General features: G+C 45.1%; 1 protein-coding gene across 4 annotated transcripts in view; it reads left to right on the top strand.

The window, feature by feature from the left end:
• Positions 1–20,650, top strand: part of PRDM11 (PR/SET domain 11) — a 42,220-nt gene extending 21,570 nt beyond the window's left edge. The window contains exons 6-11 of one of the 4 annotated variants that reach the window (XM_077784220.1): positions 4,644–5,056; positions 5,831–5,947; positions 6,659–6,806; positions 13,544–13,731; positions 16,791–17,441; positions 18,283–20,650. In XM_077784220.1, the coding sequence (XP_077640346.1) occupies positions 4,644–5,056; positions 5,831–5,947; positions 6,659–6,806; positions 13,544–13,731; positions 16,791–17,441; positions 18,283–20,447 (3,682 nt within the window). In that variant the 3' untranslated portion in view covers positions 20,448–20,650. Of the gene's footprint in view, positions 1–4,643; positions 5,057–5,830; positions 5,948–6,658; positions 6,807–13,543; positions 13,732–13,756; positions 16,029–16,790; positions 17,442–18,282 lie in introns of those variants that run through there. The other 3 variants (XM_021533246.3, XM_021533249.3, XM_021533250.2) reach the window with 3 other exon arrangements.
• The last annotated feature ends 3,067 nt before the right edge of the window (positions 20,651–23,717 follow it).

The following is a 23,717-nucleotide window of genomic DNA, read 5'->3' as shown; positions in this document are numbered from 1 at the left end:
AAAAGCATGAAGTACAGGTAAATGAAAGATTGACCTAACCGGTCGTATCTGGTTGCACCACTTGTGGCCATTTCAGTCTTCACATGGATAGCAGCTGTTCCTACATTTATGTTCATAAAGTTCAGCAAAGGATTTTGTTTTTATGTAAGGATTCCAGCTGTTACAGTTGTCACTGCTGGATGAGATAAAATACTAGACCAGGGCTGTATTCAATGAATTGAGTCAGTGAGGTATTCAAGTGAGGCTGGAGTCATCACTTCAAAAAGAAGCAGTGATACAGTGGAGAAGGTAGGCAGACATATATGTAGAAGTAAAGAATGCAAAGTTCAAAAATCTGCTAGAGCTTGATCTTTGTGATCTGCATGACGGTGAAGCGGGGGTAAAACACAGTCTTGGAAAGCAAAACTTTTATGATGAGCTCTTCTTCCTACTGCTGTGAACATAAGTTTGATGTCTGGATTTAAATAGGCATTACTCATGGTGCTAACACCAAAGAGCAGAATATTCTTGCCTAAACTTGTATTTGCCATGGTTCAGTCTCAGTCTGAGTGTGGCCTGGGCCATTGTATACAGCCTTGAAAGGGATGGAGGTGTTATGGCTTTGTGGAAAGGGGATGTTTGTGATCCCCTCATGGGAAGGTTGTATCAAAGGGTCTCTGCAGGCTATATCAGTCTTACTGATTTTTCTGATTTTACTCTTGAAAAGTGCTTATAACCAGTAGTATTATGTAAAGTCTGACTGACAGTTCAGGTGGCAATAGGAGTCCTCAAAAAGCCTTGATTTTGTTTGTTAGCACCTTTTATATTAAGGTGTGCTTAATATTCTGTGCTAGAACATCATCTGACACTGAGATCACGCACAGAAACCATGCTTGACTTCCAGGACGCTGTAGACAGCGCTCTTTTTGTTTTTCAGATGGTGTTCTTTGCTATCACTCACAGATGGAGTGCTTTGCAAAGCAGATCTACTCACCTTCTGGGTAGGTGGGTATGGCATGGGGAGGGCAGCTTGGGCTGACTCCTCTCTCTTCTTGTAGATCTGGCTATTGTTTCTGTTGTTTGAATACCACACCTGAGTCCATTTTCATGTTGCCTGAGGACAACAATATGTACACTGCAGCACTTAGTGGTTTAATTTCAAGTGCCTGTTTACCCAAGGCAGTGGATGACAGGAAGGAAGGAGTAACAAGTGCAGCAGATGGCATGGCACTGGTAACATCCTCTTGCCCTTTCCCTCATCAGTTAGTTAGTCAAGACAAACTCCTGATGCTGGGAGCATGTTCTCCTAAGCTGGCTGCTGGCACACGGCTAACACATCCTTCATCTCTGTCCAGAGTAAAGCCCTGCTGTTTGCAATACTTCATGAAACTCTGTGACTTCAACATATGCAAACATCTTCCTCTGTTTTTATTTTTCTGGTGGCTGTTTACAATGGATTGCAGCAAGCAAAATTAATGCCTTTTGGACGCAAACCGTAAATTGCTGCTGATGGCAGTTCTTGGGACTTCTGAAGGGTTGCCAAGGACCATCCATTTTCCTGGTAGCTTCTGAAGAAATTCTCATTCTCAGTTGTTGGTGTCCTCTAAAAAGAATGGCTCTGACAAAAAAACAAATGTAATTCAGAAAGTCCAGGAAAGTCCATCCTTTTGTGTATCACTTTGCCCGGAGCCAGATGTAGGATAGAAACTTGCAATGCCTAACTGAATTGTTGAAGTGTAGTGCCTCATGTTTAGGGTTTCCAGGATATTTTGAGCATTTATAGTCTGTAACCCCTTCACATGTGAGGTCTTGAATTCTTAGGCTTTATAAATTCATCCTTTGCCTTAGCCAGTGTGAAAAGGCTGAAGCAAGACTTCCTCACTGCTTTCTCCTTTGCCTTCCTTTCTGCCCCCTTTCCTCTCCATACACACTGACAGAGAACATGGGGAGACACACTGTCCTGTAAATCTTCCTGTATCTCCTTATAATGAAGGCACCTGTGATTTGATTTTTCATTGAATAATGGAGCTTGGAAGGGAGCTCTGTTCAGGTGTTCCAATAGCCTTCTTAAAGCAGGACCAACTTTGACTAGTAGATCTTTTAAGTATGGAGCTGCTGTTTCAACTTTACAGGACCTTTTAAAAATAAGCATTTAAAAAACAGTCAGGGTTACTGTGACTGCCCTTGTGTTCAGGGTGAGTAAAAGCCACCAGCCTATGAATGTCATTTTGTTGAACATCACAAACTGATTTCTGCTACTTTGCAGCAAGTGGCACAAATGTTCTTATCTATTACAGAGTCAAATTTAAGCAGAGCGAAGGGATCCTAAATTACTGTGGGGCTGTGGTCACCACAAAGCCCTGGGGAAAATTACATGCTTATTTCTTAGAGACCAAGAAAAGTGGAGTTGATAGATATTTTTGTAGGGTAATCATTAAATGCCTACTATTCAGTGTGTCTTGCACTTCCAGAGTAACCTGGGCTGAGGTGTGAATTCACAACCTCACAGCTGGGGCTGCTCTGGAGCTTGCTGAAACCCTCATGGCATCACCAGAGAGGTACTTGTAGATATCAGTGACTGCCTGTAAGGACCTATGGCATGCTAGAGGAGAAAAGGATCCCCTCTGATAGTAACACTGTCTGCATTTTTATTAGGAGGAGGTGGAGGTTGATGTGCCTCTTAGGAACCTAAGGTTAATTGAATTTGTGATTAAAACTGGCCAGAGCTCATTACTTGATGTGTGGCAAGTTTGCTATTGAAATATGTAAATTAGATTGTTTTGACCCAAGTCATGCTGGAGCATATGAGTAGAAACACTAAAATCTGAATATCCAGGCCTACCATAATCTGTCCTAAATGCACTTGATGGGATATCCTGTCTGGAAATAGCAAACAGGGTTCTAATTCCCTATCAGTGCAGCTTTGCTGGTGACCGCAGCTGTGTGTTTGGCAGAGAAGAGGGGGCACCAGGTTTTGTGACCCCATGTCTCCAGAGAGTGCTGTTCTGTTCTGCAAGCCATTCCTACCCCAGAGCACTTTGCAGAATACTGTTACTCTTGAGCAGAGTAGCTTATCAGTGGAGGTTTGTTGCCACCTCATGGAGGCATTGATGATACTGTGCAGTCATATGTACCTGATGAGGAGATACACCAAGGCCAGTTTTGCTGAATGCAATAAAAGTCAAACTAAATATTCCCTTGCTCAATGTCTTGTGTAGCCTTTTCCCTTCTTCTCATGTTCAGCTGGGAGAACTCTTTTTTCCTTTTAAGTTTGGTGAGTTGTTTTGTTGGGGATTTTTGAGATTCAGGGTAACAGGTGCTTTGCTAGCTCTCCATCATTTCATTACCATCTTCTCTAAATACTCCTTCTTTCTCTCTATAAACAAAGCTCCACCAAGACAGTATCTCAGCCATTCATTTATATTTATTCCCATGAAATGCATCTGTGCACTTAGGTCCCAGCTCTCCCTGATGTGCCCTGGATTTGAGCAGCTTGTCCTACTGGTTTTCTAGCTTTAACCAAACTGACAGTTGCCCTGATGGAAGGCAGCAGTGTCAGTGAGATTGATTAAACAACAGTGTTAACAGCACTAGGAAGAACTAGAATGACATGGGTCAGCACCTTTCTGTAGGTTCAGACAGTCTGTTTTCCTTCCTTATTGAATAGATCTACTGCCTTCTTTTTTTCTTTTTTTTTTCTTTTTTTTTTTCCAATAACAAAACATGGTTAGGACTAATGTTTTGTTTATTTTTATAGTTTTCTTTGACTGTGGCTGGAGAAATTAACACACACCCCCTTTGGATAAAATTGCTTGTTCTCAGGATGGCTGCCTCTTTTTCTCAGTAGGCTGAGGCTAAATGTTGTTCATTTGAAGCACCAGAAACTGGTTGCAGGCTCATGTTGGTGGCAGTGACAGAAAGCCAAGCCAGGAAGATCAAGTGGGTGGCCTCATTCCTTTTGAGAACAATGGGAAATGGTAGCCATTTCTGAGTGAAACAAGAGCTTGCTATGAAGCAGACAAATGCTGGATGTAGACTACCCCAATGCTGAAAAAAGAGATCTTTCCTTAGGGAAAGCAAGTTGCAGAAGTTGCCCACCAGTCTAGTCAAAACCTACCTACCCTAAAAAAAATCCAGTTTGATGTAGCCTCTTCATGACATCCTGCAAGTTGTAACAGAGAGGCTGGTGTAAAAGTTTTCTATTGCATGTTTTGCCAGGTAGAACAATAAGATATGTTTCAAGCCTCTACATTTCCTCTAAGTTTTGAGAAGTGTCAGATTAGAAGCTAATTCACTGCTCTGATTGTGAGTTCTCACTTTTTTTTCTGTGCACAAACTGTGGCGAGTGATGTGAGGCTAAACTGAAAATCTCATATGTAAGTCAGGGCATCAGATGATGTGTAAAATTTGATTTTAACTTTAAAGCTGAGAAGGCTCCTTCACACTTGTGTTGCTTGGTATTTTTTTTTTCTTAAGCTTGAAAATTGCCTTCTAAAAACAAAACAGCTGCCTTTTCCTGGTGAGAGGTTGTTGTGGGTCAGGGGAGCTGGATCCCACCAAACTCCTCTGCCCCAGTACTGCACTGGCCAAGTGGTTGGATGCAAGGGTTGCTTTGCGCTGATTTCCTTTTACCCAATTATGCTTTGCGGGATGTTCAACCCAAGGAACATGGCTGAACGAAAGAGGAAGCCCAAGTTTTCCAAGGAAGAACTGGACATTCTGGTCACTGAGGTGACCCGAAATGAAGCCATGCTGTTTGGGAGGGACACAATGCGTCTATCCCATGCTGACAGGGACAAGATCTGGGAAGGCATAGCCAGGCAGATCACATCAGTCAGCCAAGTCCCCAGGTCTGTAAAAGACATTAAACACAGATGGGACGACATGAAGAGAAGGACCAAGGACAAACTGGCACTCATGCAGAGGTCCCTCTCCAGCCCCGTCGGCGGGGGGCAGCCCTCAGCCATCGTCCTGACCGCCCATGAGAGAGCCATCGAGTCGGCGCTGCATTCATCACACCAGAGGCACGGCTGCCGGAGAGCGGATCTGGATGTGGTTGGCAGCCTGTACATGAGCTGTAAGTATCACTGCCTTAATCCCTCTTTGTCTTGTGCTTGCATATCTCAGTTTGACACCAGAAGAGCATTGTGTGTTGTGTGAGATGGCTGGGTTGCCTGTCCTTCTGCTGGTGTTGGTTTCTGCTCTGGTGGTTGTGGAGTGTTGAGATGGATTGTTTCCAAGTTTGTCTTTATCTAGTTTTTTTCCATACTGTCGTCTGAAAGTAGATGATGGATTATAAGTATGAACTAATCCTACAAGTGAGGGAGCATCTGTAGCTGAAGTATGAGCTGCCTCTGGTCTGTGGAAGAAGTGTTTTTTGGAAGGATTAGGATATCTTCACTCTGATAAAACAGCAATGCTACCAAACTGAAAGGCATCTGCCTGTTGCTGATGGATCACTTCCAAGAGAGCTTTGAGGGTCTCAGTTATCACTGGTGTTCATTGTTGAGGTTGTGCCACTAATGATTTCTCAGTAGTGGTCAGAAGGTCGGCATGAATGCTGTGAAAAAGGTAGACAATAATGACTCCTTCTTCACTGGTTTTAAAGAAACTGCTGGCCCTGCTTTTGAAGTTAATCTTCTTACACCACAATTCTCAGACACCTGCCAGTGCTCAACCATAAGCTGCTTTTGTGCAGGTTCTTTCCACAGTTTTGTACACAGTTTTCTTTCGTGGAGGTGCAGCTTCTTGTTTGTGAGCTTTTAGGGATACAAAGGAGAGAAGGAGGCGATAGCTTCTTGGGAAGTGAGTCAACTAACACCTCATGGGTGGTCCTCTCCTACCACACTAGGTCTGATCTCATATCTGAAGTTAGTGGGAAAGCAAGGACAAAATCTTCTAGAACTGACAAAGTGGGACTTGGTTATTCTTTGCATCTATCTTGGAAGCCAGTTGCACTATTTCAGAGGTAAAAAGAATTCAGGTTATGTAAGTAAATAGTGGGCAGCTACGCCAGGTGAAACCTTGTCTCTTCTTACTCTTCACATGCCTGTACCTGTGAAATGGCACATCACTAGATATTTAGCAACTAATGAGAATTTTCCCATGGCATTTTCCTTTAGTTTTGATTTTGCATCAAGTGTATTTGCCTGATTAACATAGGGTCCTTTTGCTGCTTTGTCTGATTGCCTCGTTGTCTTAGTAATGCCAAGCCACGTAGTGGCTTTGCAGAACACCTTGAGAGCAGCAAATACAGCATCTATGCTCTTCTCAGTGCAGAGGGTGGACAAGAAATGACGGAGGGACAGGATTTCTCCATGAGAAGTCTGTGTCCCTCCAGAATATTTGTGCTAGCTACCTATGGGCTTGGGGAAGAGAAGTCATTGCTACTGTCTGAAATAGATACATATTCTAGTAATGAACAGTTCTCTGTATAGAATACCACAATAGCTTGGTTCACCCACTCTCAGGTTTCTCATGGCTAAGCTTGTCACACAGATGCTAACATTGCAGCACTTGCATGTTCACTTATGCATCAGAAGCTACAGGCTTGTCTGAACTGGCAGACTGGGGGGAGGGGAAAACTCCTTTTTTCCACGTTCTTTGAGATATCCTGAAACAGAAGCCAGTGTTGAGAGGGATTTCACATTAATAATTCATGCTTCCTCTTCTGTTTAAGCTGATGAAGATGAAGAGATGCCAGGCACTTCTCAGGAGCACCACTTCGCTTCGCTGCCAAGGGCTGTTGCAGGTGTCAGTCCGTTCTCCAGGCCCTCCTTGCTTCGCACTTCTTCCTCATCAGAGCCCTCGGAAGCTGCCAGCCAAAGGCAGGAGCTGCACTGTCCATCCCCACGCACCACCTCGGCCTGCAGACCCCCGCACCCCCGCACAAGGAGCCCGCCCCTCTCCAGCTTCGACCGCCAGCTTCTCCATTCCCATGCACAGCAAACAGACCTGTTCAGGCAGTTCTGCCAGGAGCTGCTGGCCATTCACAGGGACATGGCGGATAGCATGCATGCCATCAGCCAGAGCGTGGCTGACCTCACCAGCCAGGTTGGCCAGATGTGTCAGACACTGACAGAAATACGTGATAGGGTCCAGGCTTTCCACAGGGTACAAGATCCAGGGTCCTGTCTACAAGCAGCTTGCCCTAAACAACCCCCCGAGCCCAGTGCAGAGTCTAACCAAAGCTCTCTAAAATGGACAACTTCTGCACAGGCCACCAGGTCACGAAAAAGAAAACATCATTTTTAGTCTGTTTAATATAAAGTAAAGAAGGATGCCCCTTCCTGAGCTGCTGCATGTTCTCATGGCTTCTCCATGTGTATCAGTATTCTGTGGGGAAGGTCAACAGCTGACCAAACCCATCATTCCCCCTGCTGGCTAACAGAGCAGTATGAATATGGCAGCTAATTGTAGGACTGGCCCTCTGCAATGGCAAAGAGGAATCTCAAATACTGTAGAGTTTGGAATGTAGGACATCTTTGGGTTCATAGAGTTTAAGAGTTTTCACTGGCTTCCCCATGCTTTAAATGCCGTATAAACTAAGAAATGCAATAGAAGTCATTATCTGGATCTCTTCCTATGCCTGTGAAATATTATTTACTGAAACAGCATGCTACAGGGATCCCTTTGTAATCAACTCACAAATTTATCCTACTACTGCATTCCCATCATCTTCCTGAATATTAGTATATGCAGTATGTGCAGAAATTCAGCCTTATGACAATAAAAACTCTTATTGATCATTGCTTTTATCTTTCATTCAGCAATAGTGGGCTGTCTAGGGCTTCCTGTGACTTACACACAGCTTTGGGAAGAGGAGTGTAAAAGCAGAGCTTGTGCAGGGGCGGGGCAGAAGGCACGATTCTGAGGACAGGTTTGAGCGCCATGGGGTTTAAACTGCTGAAAAGGCCTTTGCAAGGATCCTTCAGTGCCACATGCACTTGGATTAAAGAGTTCAACTTTTGTTTGCTCCCATCTGAAACCCCTACCTTTCACAATTGCAGTTAAAATACAATTATTTGATCATATGACAACATTTAAAGATAATTGTATCATATTATTTTCTTGAATGTTGTCAACTCTTTAGTTTTGAACTACCTCATCCCTTCAAAATGTGGGAGACTGAACAGAAACCAGAAAAGATGTAGAGGCCTGCTTCTAACATCAAGTCAGTTTGGTTTTGTTTTACTTGAATTCTGTCAGCTTCAGTACAGTTACTTTGCACTTAGTTTTATTTAGGGTGGGATCTGTTCTGTGTCTTCCTGTCATGAAGGGTTTATAATCTAAATTCACAGCTACATGGGTTGAAATCTTAAACATGTTGGTTTTATACTGCTTTTTTTACCAATATAGATGCAAGAAAGAACAGTGTTACAACAATTTAATTGCTCTAAAGCTGTGTGAGGTTCTCATGTACAACACTGAATCTGGAACTAGGCTTTAATTGTGTCACTTCAGGTGGTGATAATGTATGTGGTAGCTCTTCTATAATATGTCTGTTTTCTCCTTAATTTTCACCTCTGGATCTAGCATGCTGCCCCTATCTGAAAAAACCCAGACCATTATCCTGATAAGCTTCCGCAGGGAAAAGGGTCAAGGTGTTAACCACACAGCACACTGTGCTCTCCAGGCTATTCTATTGTATTTGGAGGTTGGTTGCAGGACAGTATTCCAATTAAAATTGAGTGTGCGTCATCATGCCATGGCTGGGCTACAGACTTGGCAAAAAAGTTACAGAAACTTCTGTGGAATTGAACATAGGCAGCACGGTGTAGCAGAAGGATAGCTTGTTTTGTGCAGACTTCAAGGGTTATCTTTAACGTGTCTGGCCTCTCCTTTTAAAGTATAGTGCACTAACTTCTTTCCTGAAAAGTTAATTGTAATTTATTTTTAGTGGTGCAATAAAAGATTGCTCAAGAAAGTAGTGGTCTGGCAAGGAAAAAAGCCTCATTCCTGAGGAATGATCCAACTGGTTTCATGAAGAGGACATTCCCATTAGTGCTGATGCCAGACCAGGGCAGAACTTACTCACCTTCCACTGAGGATGTATTTTTACTTCTGTTGAAACATTCATATTCTGCAAAAGTCACAGCCTCTCTTCAGATGAAGGGGAGACTGGGAAATGTGACAAAAGTGGATCTAATTTATGAATCAGAGAGAGCTGAAAAAAAAGTGATATGTTTTAAAGGCTTACTGAGTCAATATAGTGCTGCTGCTATATATTAGTATTTTATATTTTTAATAATATTTGGTCTCTACTGATGCCTTCCCATGGGTATAGTGCTAAGATTAGCTCCTTTGATGTTGTTCAGGGGATCCCTTCTGGGAACCCTCGGTTCTGCAAAGGGAGGAGACTCCTGCAGGTGCTGGGCACTGGAGGGAGTTACCATCATTGCTGCAATCAGTTTAACCACACAGATGTATTTACAGAGAGCATCCTGGTGCAGGATGCACAGCCCTTAATGCAAATCCCCAGGTCAGGAGAAAGGTCCTGATGTCTCGCCCAGTTTCCTCTGTGGACTATTACAGATTGGCCCAGATCTGGGGACATACCTCCTGCCCTGTGTAGACCCCTCGGTGGAGTGGCTTTTCTGTACTGGCTCGCAAAGGATACTTCTTCCTGCACCTATCATGTTAACTGGCTGTTGAAGTAAGTGTCTGTGTCAAAACAAACTGCTGTGCTCAACTCCAGTATCTCCATATCTTGTACATGCTGAAAAAATTCTCTCTTTAAAAGTACTTTTGTTAAGAATGCAATAAATATATAACACTTTTAACACAGCTGCTGTTGAGTCATTTGTTTCTCTCTACAATTTTTGCCTGAGCTGGTAACTAGCCTGTCACAGATGTGGGTCTCCTGGAGACACTTGGCATCAGAGCACGGAGACAGGGTTTATGGTTATGGCATCCCATGTCATCAGCCTGGGCTGGTGGCTGCTCTCTTGCATGGGCTCTCCTGCCCTGGCTCTGTGCCCAAAGTTGGTTTGGGAAAGGCCAGTGGCTATGGAGTGGGCAGCAAGGAGCCATGAGGCAAGTCCAGGGCAGTAGTGGAGGGGAAAAGGGGAGAACCTTGAACATCATTCCAGCTGCAGAGGTCTCCTCCCTCGTCACCATCTCTTCTGGATCCTCACTGGAGGCTCTGTACCCCTCCTGGGGAGGAATGATCCCAGCTGTAGAAAAAGAACTTGACATTTTTCTGGGCATGCTCATTCCCATATCAAAACTTGGGAATTTGGTGTTCTGAGTGGGCTGGGCCTTAGTAAAAATGAAATAATAATTTTTATTTGCTGCTAGCTTGAGAGTCTGTGGGAAAGGTGGTCCTGCAGAGCAAGGTGCTGTGCCTGTGACAGCTGTGGGGTTGATCCTAGCCCCAGTAGCTGTGGATGAGTCAGAAGTGGTCTCCATTGGTGCCATGTCTGGTCCTAAGTAGGACCAGGAACTGGTCAGGAACTGTGGTGTTCTGGAGGCTGGCCTGTCCCAAGGACTAGACAGGACATGAAATGGTGGATTTGTGACTGGTGGCAATGCCTCTCTGCAGGACCAGGTGCAGCTGAGGGTTTCTGGGTCTGCTGAAGGATTCTTACTCTCCTCTGAGGATTACAGGATCCTCTCTTGGGAAACGTGCTCTGCAAGCAGAGCCTTGCCCATCTGTGCAGTGCTTGGGTCAGCCTAACCATGCCTGTCCTGGGCATCCAAACCAAGGTAGCCTCCTTTATTCAATCCAAGTGGAGTATTTGGCATTGGGAAGGGGACTGGACACTATGCAACCTTTGCAGGAAGGGTGGGGTTGTTCAGGATGTGAGCACTTTGGCCCTGGGGATATATGTCAGTGAAGGCTGATCATGCAGTCTCTCCTCAGCAGGTAGTTTGTGCCCCTGGTTCACCAAGCTGGCTACACTTTTGTGGAATGATTTTCTCCATCCGTGGAAAGCATTTGCCTCTCAGCTATGGTGTGCAGTGGCACTAGGTGTCTCAGACCAACAGTTGGAATGTGGGGTTTAGGCAGTCCTTTGTAACCTGTGTCTTTTGTGCCTCTGGGGAAACTGGAGTCTGGGGCTGGGCAGCACTGGTTCAAAACAATTTCTTTTGTGTGCATGATCTCATCCCATTTACCTTATCTCAGGGAAGTCTCACAGATGGAAAGCTTCCTTACTAGGAGTGTAAACCACTTGCTAGCTGGGTGCAGCTGTGAAGAAACATGTTTGTGACTGGGTTATCCCAGAACTCTCTGTTGGGGGCTCCTGAAGAGAGTGGCTGTGCCAGTGGCTGCAGGAGGCTGGATGAGCAGCCAGGCAGCATTTGCTGCAGTGTTGCAACAGTGCTGCAGCTCATGCCCTCCAGCCTGCACTCTCCTCCCAGATCCCTGCTGCTCCAGCAGGTGGCCAGAGCCACAGGATGCAGGCAGCAGAGCTGAAGGATACTCAGGCTGAAACATGGAGGGCTGTAGAGGCAGAAGGAGAGCAGTGAACAGAAGAAGGTCATACTCATGCTTAACAAAATACTTAATAATAAAAGTGAGCCCTGGTGCAAATAGTTAACTTCCCATTCAGAGTTGTATTTTCTACATCTCACTGTCAAATACAGTTTGCTGAAAACGCACTAGACCATCCTGCCACCGCTGCATGAATTCCTCGGTGCCACTGGCTGTGGATGTGCAGGTCATGTATGTTATATTAAGGATCTCTGAGTGACTTTAGGTTAGTAAATCTTCACAGGGGCAGCCTGATCTGTTGTGGATGGTAGGATGCAGAGCAGGGTCTCTCCTTAGCTGGTGCTAGGAAGCATCCTGACATTTTGCTTGGACTGGAGAGAGCATCCTCTAGGATCTCCTGTGCTTCAAGGAGAGATTCTCCTGTGCTGCAAGGCATCAGCACATTAGTCTGTCTCAAGGGTTGTGTATCTCATGGCTGGCTGAAGGCCTGATACACCTTTTGAGGAGTGATCACTTACACACAAAAGCAACAGCCTGGCAGCTGTGTGCTATTGCAGGACCTCCTTCCCACCCCACTGGTCCAGGTCTCTCTTCTCAAATACACAAACTGGTACTTCAAAAGTTCCCTTTGTTTTATGATCAGAAGTAAATATGGGTTAATAAAAGCCAATGTTGGCAGTACCAGACTGCTGTTTAAATAATTACTGAAGATGGCAGAGAATCCTGGGTAGCACACTTTAGGAAAATTACAACTGCTTGCCGGCACATGCACAGTTGCTTAACATTAAAACCAGAGCCTCAGGCAATCTGAGACACTGCCACTGCAGACTTGTTTTCTGTGTTTTGTGGGAGGTTTCACCAAGATTGTGACCTTTCTTGTGTGGGTTAGTGGGATCACGTGAAGTTGGACTTGTGTCTTTATCTGTGCTAAAGACATGACTAGAGAAGGTAGAATATTCAAAAAATTTGACAGATTTCTTAAGACAAAGGAATACCTGTATATACATTAGGGAACTTAGGCAAGAACTAATAGCAGCAGATGTCAGAGGAGCCATATGCTCCCCTGCAGCCCCCTTGCCTTTGCTGAGGTTGCTGCAGCAGGGCATGCTGAACAACAGAGGCAAATAGCATAAGAGAAAAATAAATTTTAGCTATCAGCTGTTCACGTCTGATTTGGGGTCTACACATGCTGTGATGGGGCCTCCTTCCTGGGTAGGTCTTGTGAGCTCATGCTGATGGCAACTGGAGCCAGTATTACCAAGCCTTTTTCATGTCCTATAGCAGGAATATGAGGAGGGTGGGAGCAAATAATATGACTCTAGTGATACATCTCTGTCTTAGCAAGTTGCACAAGGGGCCAGTTGCTTGGAGTAGGAATAAATACATTTCTGCTGAGCTGAAATGAAGCTGTTTTAAATCAGGAAAATAAACCCCGTGCCCTGAAAGTGATCTTTTTGTCAGCACTGCCAGGAGATCCCTACAATGTGGTGTTGGGGTTTCCACTTGCAGAGCTGAATTGGGTTTTTTTGTCACACCCTGCTGAACTCCGAAGTGCAAAATCTTCCAATACTGGCATGACCTTGACAACTAGCACATAATCCCATGCCCATTAGGTATCCATGTTTCTGTCCTTAGAATCTCAATTCTGCTTGCCTGAGAGGACAGAGGCAAGCAAATCTGTTACCAACTGAAAAAGGAAGGCAGTGTTTTCGGGAAACAGACAGGCAGAGGAACCCTGCCGTATTCCAGATATTCCTGAGGACAAGGGAGGGAGCCCTGGGATGTGAAGTGACAATGGGAGTCTGCAAGTTCTTGTTTTCCTCACTAGGCAAAGATATTTCTGACTGGGAGAGTCTGTCACCCTTGCTGGCAGACATCCCTTCAGACTGGATGTGCATTAGTGTCATCCCCCCTCCTCAGCAAGAAACATCCACACTGGCTTAGTGTTCCCTGGGTGGCCATGCTTGTTTGCACACCATTGCTTATAACTCCATGCTTTCCAGCCTGGCTGTGTTGATGTCTCTCTCCGAAGGTCATTCTGGCTTCTTCATGGTTGTCATTCTGATGCAAGGGGGGGCACAGGAGAGAAGTTTGTGCTTCACACCTGCCTTGTCCCCTTGCCCTCAGATACGTCATCATCTCCCGGGAGGAGAGGGAGCAGAACTTGATGGCCTTTCAGCACAGCGAGAGGATTTACTTCCGTGCCTGCCGAGATATCCACCCTGGGGAGAAGCTGCGGGTCTGGTACAGTGAGGATTACATGAAGCGGTTGCACAGTATGTCCCAGGAAACCATGAATAGAAGTTTCACAAGTGGTGAGTCCCTTCCCTTTCCATCCTCTCTCCTGATCCCCTCAGGCTGCCCCACAGTTGGGCCAAGTGTTGTGGATGAAGTAGGTTTTGCACAGGCTGTGTGAGGAGAGCGGCATTTCTAGAAGCAGAGCACCTCTGGGTGAGCGCCCCCAGCTCTGCCTGGCATAGATGGATGGGTGTACAAGAAGAGTAAGATACCCACAGTCATGGAGATCATGAAAGAAAGATTTGTGCTGTGATGTGTCACGTCATGTGTTGTGTGGTGCCATGCTGTGTGTGTGTGTGCTGCAAGGGCCTGTTGCAATGCACAGGGATCACAGAGCACCCCTGTCACAAGACTTTCTGGCCCAAAGATTGCCAAGCTGACGGTCCTACAAGACAGCGTTAGGTTTTTCCTCTGAACATGCTGGCTTCTGTGAGCAGCCTGTTTGAGGGAGCTTTGGCTGGTTTTGTGTCCATATGAATGAGATTTCCTTGGTGTGTTTGTATGTCCATTTTCCTCGTTTAATTTATCTCCTCTTTCTTCAGAAAGATAATTTGGGATCAGCGCGTCATCAGCTCCTTAGTCTCACAACCTTAGAATGTGTATACAACGTACAGGAGGCTTTGTACTTGTCACACTGATTCTTCCTTGGATAAAAATTGTTATCTTGTCTAAAGAGTAGCAATGTTGAAACAAACCCAGCAGTCCTTTGGGCCCACGTATTGTCATCAATATAGGAAGCTTTAGCGGAAAGCAAAAATTCTTAATGCATCTGTTCATCTGTACAATGCTGATACCTGAAGTTAATTAGGAGCATTTCTTTCCAGTCTAGCTGCAGAATGGCAGGGCCTCAGAGGGGCAGCCACACTAAATATAATTTGTAATTATGATTTCTGAGTATATTATTACACAGCTGCTGTTGCTGCCTTGACTTGGTAAAAGGTGTCTCCTCTTCAGTCATGGGGTGGACAAGATGTCCTGAAAAAGCTGGTTATCTCTGTCACCTTAGGGTGGTTATGCACTTGCAGTGTTACATCATGGTGGCTGTACTTGGACAATTCCCACTTTTGAATTAACATTGGTATGAATTTTCTTTTTTATGTTAATGAACACCAGTGAGAGATTAGGTACAGGCTGCAGTGATTTTGCTGCTGTAACATGCACACATTAGTCATCCAGATGGCTTAGTGCTTTCTGAAAGTACAGCAAGAGACAGTCTGTGTCCTTGGAGCAGCTGCTCTACAGGGGCACCAAGGCTATGAGCTATTGCCCTGCCATGCAGACATGCCTTTAGTCCTGGATTATCATGGTGTCATGGTTTGTGGAAGCTGAAACCATAACTCACAGCCTGCTCTGTGCTACAAGTGTGGTGAAGATCTGACTCAGGACTCTCCAGAACCTGCCACAACCTAATGCACCCTCAGGTAGAAACTCTTGTGGCGACAGAGACCATTCCAGAAACCCCCTGACATCTTGGTGAGCTCATCCTGCTGCAATCTGGGTTTAGCCTGCCTTCACAAAAGGGGCATGGAGATGTTGTTAAAATGGAGCATCACCTGGGCCATTGCTAGACTTGAGAGAGACATGGAAGCTTCCACTGGGAGGGCACTGGGAAGTGGTCAGGAAGCAGCACAAAAATCTGCTGAGGCACTTTCTATTTAAAAGTTACCAAATCCCTGTAGATAAGTCTGTCAAATGAAGTGGCACGCTTTACGAACTCACAGAAAAATAACATTGTTCCTGGGTTTTGTTTCTGCTGATGGTTTCTGACCTGCCTCATCATTGGAGTTGAGACCAATAATATGAGGGATCGTCTTGTGATTTCTAGCTTTTCCATAGGGCTGAAGCACTCGGCTTGTTGGGGGAAAAAATCACCGAGAAAGAAGAACCTAAATCACTGCCTCTAAATCACTACGTCTCACAGTAGTTGCTATGGTCCATAACAGGGGAAATACTAAGAGAGAGAGTGAAAGCTGAGATCTGTTATTATGGATTCACTAAAGAAGTGGCTGAGTTTCCCAGTCAGCATCCAAACCCAGTGCAAAATCCCATCCATTCAGGCCAGCCCTTTTTACAGTGCCTTACTCTGTTTCAAGTCTTGCATCTTTTCTGCATTCTTAGCATTGCTCTCCTTAGAGAGGGAATGGTAGCTTTTGCTCCATAACTCTTATGAAAGCATGAATACACTTTAAGCAAACAAAACCAAAAATCAGCATAAAGCAGCGTCTTGTTTGGGAAGCCATCAATGCTTGAAGTTATTTACAAGATAGAAGAGTGATGGAAATTGAGCCAAACCTATCGTCTTTTGAATTTCCAGGTAAGGAAATCTGGCTATTCCCTTTATTTTAAGCAATTAATAATTTATATGAGGTTGCTTTTAATATTTTTTTTTCAATTACTGAATGGTCATGCTCTCAGACTCCACCCGGACAAGCTAGATGTCCCATCCTTGGAGGGCATTCACCTGTTGTAGCTCAGTTGACAATGTGTACCTTAGGTTTTAAGTGTGCAAGTTGTTTTTACTCCTTTACTTTTGCATTTCTGGAGCAGCCTCCAAATTGAACGAGAATAAAGGGGCTTGCAAACTTTGTGCCATGGCGTGCACAGACACTGGGGTTGTCATGAAATGGTGTAAATCTCTTGCTGCACTGCTGTACGCTTGATACCTTTTACCAAGTCAAAACAGGCACAGAACTTCCAGCTAGCCAAAATAGCATTTAGGCTCTGGGTGTAGTTTCCACCATGATCAGTCATTCACCTCATAGTCCTCTTCCAACACAGGTTGGTTATACCTTTAGGTTAAACAAGCTGCCTGTAGTTTCTCTTCTCTTTGAAGTGTGTGGGTTCTACTCTGCTGTGGTTACCCAGGACTGTCTCTGTTTTTACAGACATGCCCATTAGCGGGGCTTCTCCTCTTGCAAGCCTCAGTTTCCACTGAGTTGTGTCAGTTCCCTGGCTTGTAACATAATATGCAGACCTTCAGGGATTCAGTCTGCCTTTTTGTTCTTTTTTGAGTTTTAGATTGAGGGATGTTGCTCAGTTCCCAGTGATAATCCCCACCCCTCGTTTTCCATTCTAGGAGACAAAATGTTACAGAATGAAAATTCAGAAAAGAATGTAGAAAATCAAGAGGATGCAAGGGGAGCACTCCAGTTCACTACCTTAAAGCAGGGGAAGAGCCCCTACAAGCGCAGCTGTGACGAGGGGGAATCCCACCCCCAAACAAAGAAAAAAAAAATTGACCTCATCTTCAAAGATGTCCTGGAGGCTTCTTTGGAGTCTGCCAAGTTTGAAGAAAACCAGTTAACAGCAAGTACACCACTTTCCCTTGGAAGAGCATCTAAATACCAGGCTGAAGACATCTTTGAGCAGTGTGGCAATGCCATGCAGCACAGTTCCCTGAGCCTCAGCAGAAACCAGAGTGAGAGCGAATGGAGGATCCCTCACAGTTCCTCTTTCATCTCAGCCAAAGAGATGAGCATCCTTGAAGACGAGGAAGAAGAGCCCCTGTCACTTAAAGCAGACAGCCCAACTGAGCTGTCACTGGCGTCTGCACAAGGCAACTCCCATGAAATCCCTAGCACATCCTTCTGCCCCAACTGCATCCGTCTGAAGAAGAAAATCCGGGAGCTACAGGCTGAGTTAGACATGCTGAGATCTGGGAAGTTACCCGAGGCGCCCGTGTTACCGCCCCAGGTACCCGAGCTCCAAGAGTTCTCAGACCCCACAGGTAAGCCTTGCCGAATTAGAGCATTCTCCAAACCCTGCCTAAGGAGAGTAGTGAGATGCCTGTGTGCTGTGTACCCATCTAAAGCATTTTGTTCTGAGTATTCAGGTGAACCTGTGGTTCCATGGAAGGTTCTTTGTCAGGTTTTGTGACTGGGTGGGCCCAGAGCTGATGCTGTGGGTACAGTGGAAAACACTGCTTGGGAAAGACTCTGTATAACAATTTACTCTCTTTGTTGCCATTGTAATTGATAATGCACTGCCAATAAAAAAGACATTCCATTGCAGACAGTTTGTTTGCTGTATTTTTGATGCATTCTCTTTCAGCGGAAGACCTTCCACAATGCCTCACATGCTACCAAGAAAGTATGAATGACTCTGTGGTAATGCTGAAATGTTCTCTCTTTGTATATGAAATTATGTCCTGCTGTGTCCCTTGTTGGAAATCTCTCTCTGTTTCCTCCACTGCCTTAACACAACCACGTGTCTCTTTCTGAAGATACATTTCATTTCCTCCAGGAACATGCTGTCAAGCAGCCAGGAGCATTCAGTAAAAAGAATATTTGGGTCACACAGTGTATTGTTCAAGTGGCCAGGATGTAGTGTCCTTTGTTGCTGTTCATTGTGGCATGTTGGAGACAAAGTTCTTATGCAGAAATATAGATTCCTTTTCCCTTCAAAGTCATGATTCAAATTCTATCCATAATGTATTGTGGGCAGAAGAAGAGAGGTTGTGACCAGCTCTTTGGGCAATGCTCTTACTGTCACCAGTAGGATGGTTCTCTAGCTCAGCAACTTTGTAAATACCATATTTTTTTCCTTTTTTTTTTATTTTTTTGTTACAGCTTCAGAAAGCATCATCTCAGTTCCCACCATCATGGAGGATGATGACCAAGAGGTGGATTCTGCTGATGAATCAGTTTCCAACGACATGATTGCTGCTACAGATGAGCCTTCTAAGATGTCTTCTGCCACGGGCCGGAGGATACGGCGGTTCAAGCAAGAGTGGCTTAAAAAGTTTTGGTTTCTGCGTTACTCCCCGACACTGAATGAGATGTGGTGCCATGTCTGTAGGCAGTACACAGTGCAATCTTCTCGGACTTCAGCCTTCATCATTGGCTCTAAGCAGTTCAAGATACACACAATAAAGCTTCACAGCCAGAGCAACCTCCACAAGAAGTGCCTGCAGCTTTACAAGCTCAGGATGCACCCAGAGAAAACAGAAGAGATGTGCCGAAATATGACCCTGCTTTTCAATACAGCCTACCACCTGGCACTGGAGGGCAGGCCCTACTACGACTTTCGGCCTCTGGCAGAACTACTGAGAAAGTGTGAACTCAAGGTGGTGGATCAGTACATGAATGAAGGAGACTGCCAGATTTTAATTCACCATATCGCCCGGGCTCTCCGAGAGGACCTGGTTGAGCGCATCCGGCAATCTCCCTTCCTCAGCATCATTCTGGATGGGCAGAGCGACGACTTGCTTGCAGATACAGTTGCGGTCTATGTGCAGTACACGAGCAGTGATGGGCCTCCAGCAACTGAATTCCTGTCTCTTCAGGAACTTGGCTTTTCTACAACAGACAGTTACCTTCAAGCATTAGACCGGGCTTTTTCCAGCTTGGGAATACGACTGCAGGATGAGAAGCCAACGATCGGCTTGGGAGTTGATGGTGCTAACATTACCGCCAGCCTGAGAGCCAACTTGTTCATGACAATCAGAAAGACCTTGCCCTGGCTCCTCTGCCTTCCCTTTATGGTGCATAGGCCCCACTTGGAAATTTTGGATGCCATTAGCGGGAAGGAACTACCATGTCTGGAGGAGCTAGAAAACAATTTGAAGCAACTGCTTAGTTTCTATCGTTATTCTCCCCGACTCATGTGCGAGTTAAGGGTCACTGCTGCCACTCTGTGTGAGGAGACCGAATTCCTGGGGGACATTCGAGCAGTGAAGTGGATCATTGGGGAGCAGAACGTGCTCAACGCTCTCATCAAGGATTACCTTGAGGTCGTAGCCCATCTCAAAGATGTCAGTGGCCAGACCCAAAGAGCAGATGCTTCTGCCATTGCCTTGGCTCTCCTGCAGTTCCTGATGGACTACCAGTCGATCAAGCTCATCTACTTCCTGCTGGATGTGATTGCTGTGCTTTCACGCCTTGCCTACGTCTTCCAAGGGGAGTATCTTCTTGTGTCGCAGGTGGATGATAAAATAGAGGAGGCCATCCAGGAGATCAGCCGGCTAGCAGACTCCCCAGGGGAGTACTTGCAGGAATTTGAGGAAAACTTCCGTGAAAGCTTTAATGGAATTGCAGTGAAAAATCTACGGGTGGCTGAAGCCAAATTCCAGTCAATCAGAGAAAAGATCTGCCAGAAGACCCAGGTGATCCTAGCCCAAAGGTTTGATTCCCGCAGCCGGACATTTGTGAAGGCCTGTCAGGTATTTGACCTTGCAGCTTGGCCCAGAAGCACTGATGAGCTCATGAGCTATGGGAAGGAGGATATGGTACAAATATTTGAACACCTGGAAACAGTCCCATCATTTTCCAGAGAGGTTTGCCGAGAGGGGATGGACACCCGAGGGAGTCTGCTGATGGAGTGGCGAGAACTCAAAGTGGATTATTATACCAAAAATGGTTTTAAAGACTTGCTCAGTCACATTTGTAAATACAAACAGAGATTTCCCCTCCTAAATAAAATAGTTCAGATCCTCAAAGTCCTTCCCACCTCTTCGGCCTGCTGTGAGAAGGGGCGTAGCGCCCTGCAGAGAGTGCGCAAGAACAACCGCTCTCGGCTCACGCTGGAGCAACTCAGTGACCTGTTGACAATTGCTGTTAACGGGCCGCCCATTGCCAACTTCGATTGCAAAAGGGCACTCGATAGCTGGTTCGAGGAGAAGTCAGGCAATAGTTACGCGCTCTCGGCCGAAATGCTGAGCAGGATGTCATCTCTTGACCAGAAGCCAATGTTGCAGAGCATGGACCATGGCTCTGAGTTTTACCCTGATATTTAGGAAGGAATGCCTCAGATCAGATAATTTTTTTAATCTATACTCTAAACTTTGATATATTATATAAAATATATATATTATCTATATTAAGGAAAAACCCACACTGAAAATTTAAGACGATGTGCGTCTGATAGAAGCTAAGCAGAATTTTAAAGATTGAGACAATGTTTAGACATTTACTGATGTCTCCAACCATGGCAGCTGCAATGTAGGTGGCAACATTTCATTCTTTAGAAGCATGTGCTGGGGCCATACTCTACATGTTCAAACCTAACAACCTATAAGCTAGACAACGGGTCTTTGTCAGCCTCATCCTCCCAGCAGTTTCCTTTGTATGTGTGTTGTCAGTTTACTGGGTTGTTTTTTGTTTTGTTTCATTTTGGGGTTGTTTGTTTGTTTGTTTGTTTGTTTGTTTGTTTTTCCCTTGGTTTCAATCTCTGCCTCTCTTTCCATTGTTCAGCCCAGTTATTGAGCCATTTGAGCCTTTTGTTGGCAATCATCAGATTTCTGATTTCTGACAGAGCATCCCGTGTTTTGTTGCCCCCTGCTCCACCCAGTTCTCTTCAACTGAGTGAAATATTTCTTCACTCAAAAAATTACTGGCAGGAGAGAGGGGCTGGGGGCATTATTTTGGGTTTTTATTCTGATTTAGAAACAAATGCCTCCACTAAACTGTGATGCCTCTTTCTCAGTTCTCCCTACCTTTGGGCTGTAGAGTAATACTTGGCTTTCAGCTCCTTTTGTGATAACCCTAGTACCAGTCTATCATACATATGTTATAACATGATGTCATGTGCAGACTATAAAATAGCAAAATAGAGAAGGCAGGGGGAAATTTTTGCATTTATATTTTTATATTGTATGAGATAAATATATATATATATATACAACTATTCATTCAAAACCAGGGCTGCTGTGGAAGCTAGACAGCCAATGAGTCAAGAGCCACCTCTGGGCGGAGATTCAAAGGCTTAAAAATTATATTCTAATTTACATTATTTATACCATGTCTTTATAATCCTAGATTGTTGTGGGGTTTTTGTTTCGTTTCGTTTTGTTTTGTTTGGGATGACTGAAAGAAAAAACCTGCTGCAGTTTGGTGGCAGGAGCTATCAATGCAAGATTATCTTGGATTATATTCATGTGTGATGTCCTACAAAGGTTCACTTACTCTCTTGTGACCAAGGTAACATGTTCCACAGCACAGCTGACTTGATGACAGCAGGAAGAAGGGATGCTCTGCTTCTTCCTGCAAAATATTTCTTCCTTTCTTGGAAGAATGCAGAGTCCAGCTGAAATGTGAATGGGGGACTTGCACCTTTCATCACAAAGAGATTGTTTTGTGGGCTTGGGGCTCTTCTTTGTTTTATTCTTTTAAAGTAAACAAGCTCCATCCACACAATATCACTTCAGGTTAGAAAAGAGAAAAAAAAAAAAAACACAAAAAAACCCTAACCAACCAAAAAAAAAAACCACACAAACAAAAAAGGTGCAAAAACTCCACAGATGCTAGTGCCTTGCCCTGCTGATGTGGCATGGACAGCACCAACCTGACCAGATCATCGTGGGAGTGAGATGTGTGGTCCAAAAGGTGTCCAAGCCAACATGTTCTCACTTCCCAGAGGGATGAGCTTTGTGCCAAGCTGTGTTGTTTGGAAACATGATGGTGGTATCAGCAACACTGAACCTTTCCTTTCTCCTGTTACCCCCTGCCCTTGGTCTTGGTGCTAAGATATCTCTAGAACCGTTGCTGCTAGTTAATAGCTTTTCATTTATATAAATATATATATATATATATATAATATTATTTTATTTTTTAAACTTTTTTGTTTGTTTTCAATGGAGATGTAGCATGTTTGGAACTGATCTCTCTCTGAGTCACTTTCACTGCCAGGGTTCACGCACTGTCTTCCCCAGGAAAACACACACTTCTACCTAGGTCTCACTCACCTCCTGCTAACCCCTTTGCCTTCAGCAGAACTTCACAGCCAGCACTGGCAGAGATGTGCAGCCAAGCCACTATGGTACAACTTTCAGACCACATAGGAACAGCTAGGCTGGTGTTGGTCAGGGTTTTGAAAGTGTTTGCCTCTCTTCCTGCGGGACTGAGGAGGGACTGAGCCCACCCAAAGCACAAGTGGTGGCCCATCCTTGTGTCCTGACACTGCCCCTTTGCTGTAAAACAGGGCCTTTCAGTCAGATGATCTGAGCGGAGCAGCGTGGACCCTGTGAATGTAGCAGTGAGGGCTGGTCAGGCTGGTCAGCACCCTCTGTAGCACTTACCCCTTGCCTTACCTCTGACAGCATGTGCAGCCTGAGGCTGGCTCAGGCAGGAGAGGGCCACCCACCTGCTGCCAAACTGCTGCCAGGGGTGCAGGTGCTGGGTGCTCTTCCTTGTGGTCCTCATGGAAATGTCACAAGCTAGGTCAGGGCATCACACAGTTGCAACACAGGGGCATTGATATGACACATCTGAGAAACATGAAAAATGGCTTTGTTTTCACGTTTTCCTGTATTTTCTTACAAATTATACGATCAAGTTGATCCATTCATGCAGAGGTGTGAAAATTAAACTGGAAACCCCCTGCCAGCAGTACAGCCTTGGGTGGTTGTTTGCCTGACCATAAAGTAGGGACCTCTCCATCTCTCCACACAAGGTGCTCGTAGCTCTCCAGGCATGGTGAATTGGCTCTGCTCAGGGTGCTGCCACAAAGCTCTGGAGCTGCTGCCTGCCAGGGAGGTGGCAGGCTCCCATCCTTTTTTAAACTGGAGGAGATGCAAAAAGATAAAGAAGATAGAGAAACTGCTGCTCCATTCATTTCTGACTGGAGATGGGCATGGTGAACATAAATCATAGAATCCATAGCTCTTTGTGGGTGGAGAGGAAAAATCACCTGCTTTTCTGTTTGCAGCAGCAAAACTCCTTGGCATAGAGGCCCATCAAAGTGCCTGGCCCACATGGAGGGGAGGAATATTTGGGGACAGTCTCCAGACACCTTTGGAAAGAGGAATGCTCCCCCAGGACTTGTGTTGAGTAGCCTGAGAGACCTGTTTACAACTCTCAATCCAAGCCTCCTAACTTTTGCTACTGGGGAGGAAATGGTGAGGTAAGAGTTGCCAGAGGCCTCTTCAGAAATTACTCTTCCAATTTGTTACTCCTTCCCTTTGGTACACTTGCAAATCCTGCTTTCATCAGTGACATTTTTCACCGGCAGCTTTTACTTCTAATGGTGCAGTGAAATGTGCAGCATGTGGTGATATTCTCTGGCAGCT

The sequence above is a fragment of the Lonchura striata genome, chromosome 6 (genome assembly GCF_046129695.1).
Source record: "Lonchura striata isolate bLonStr1 chromosome 6, bLonStr1.mat, whole genome shotgun sequence".
NCBI lineage: Eukaryota > Metazoa > Chordata > Aves > Passeriformes > Estrildidae > Lonchura > Lonchura striata.
Note: the sequence above shows the minus strand (reverse complement) of the source record. Positions and strands in the feature narration are given on the sequence as shown.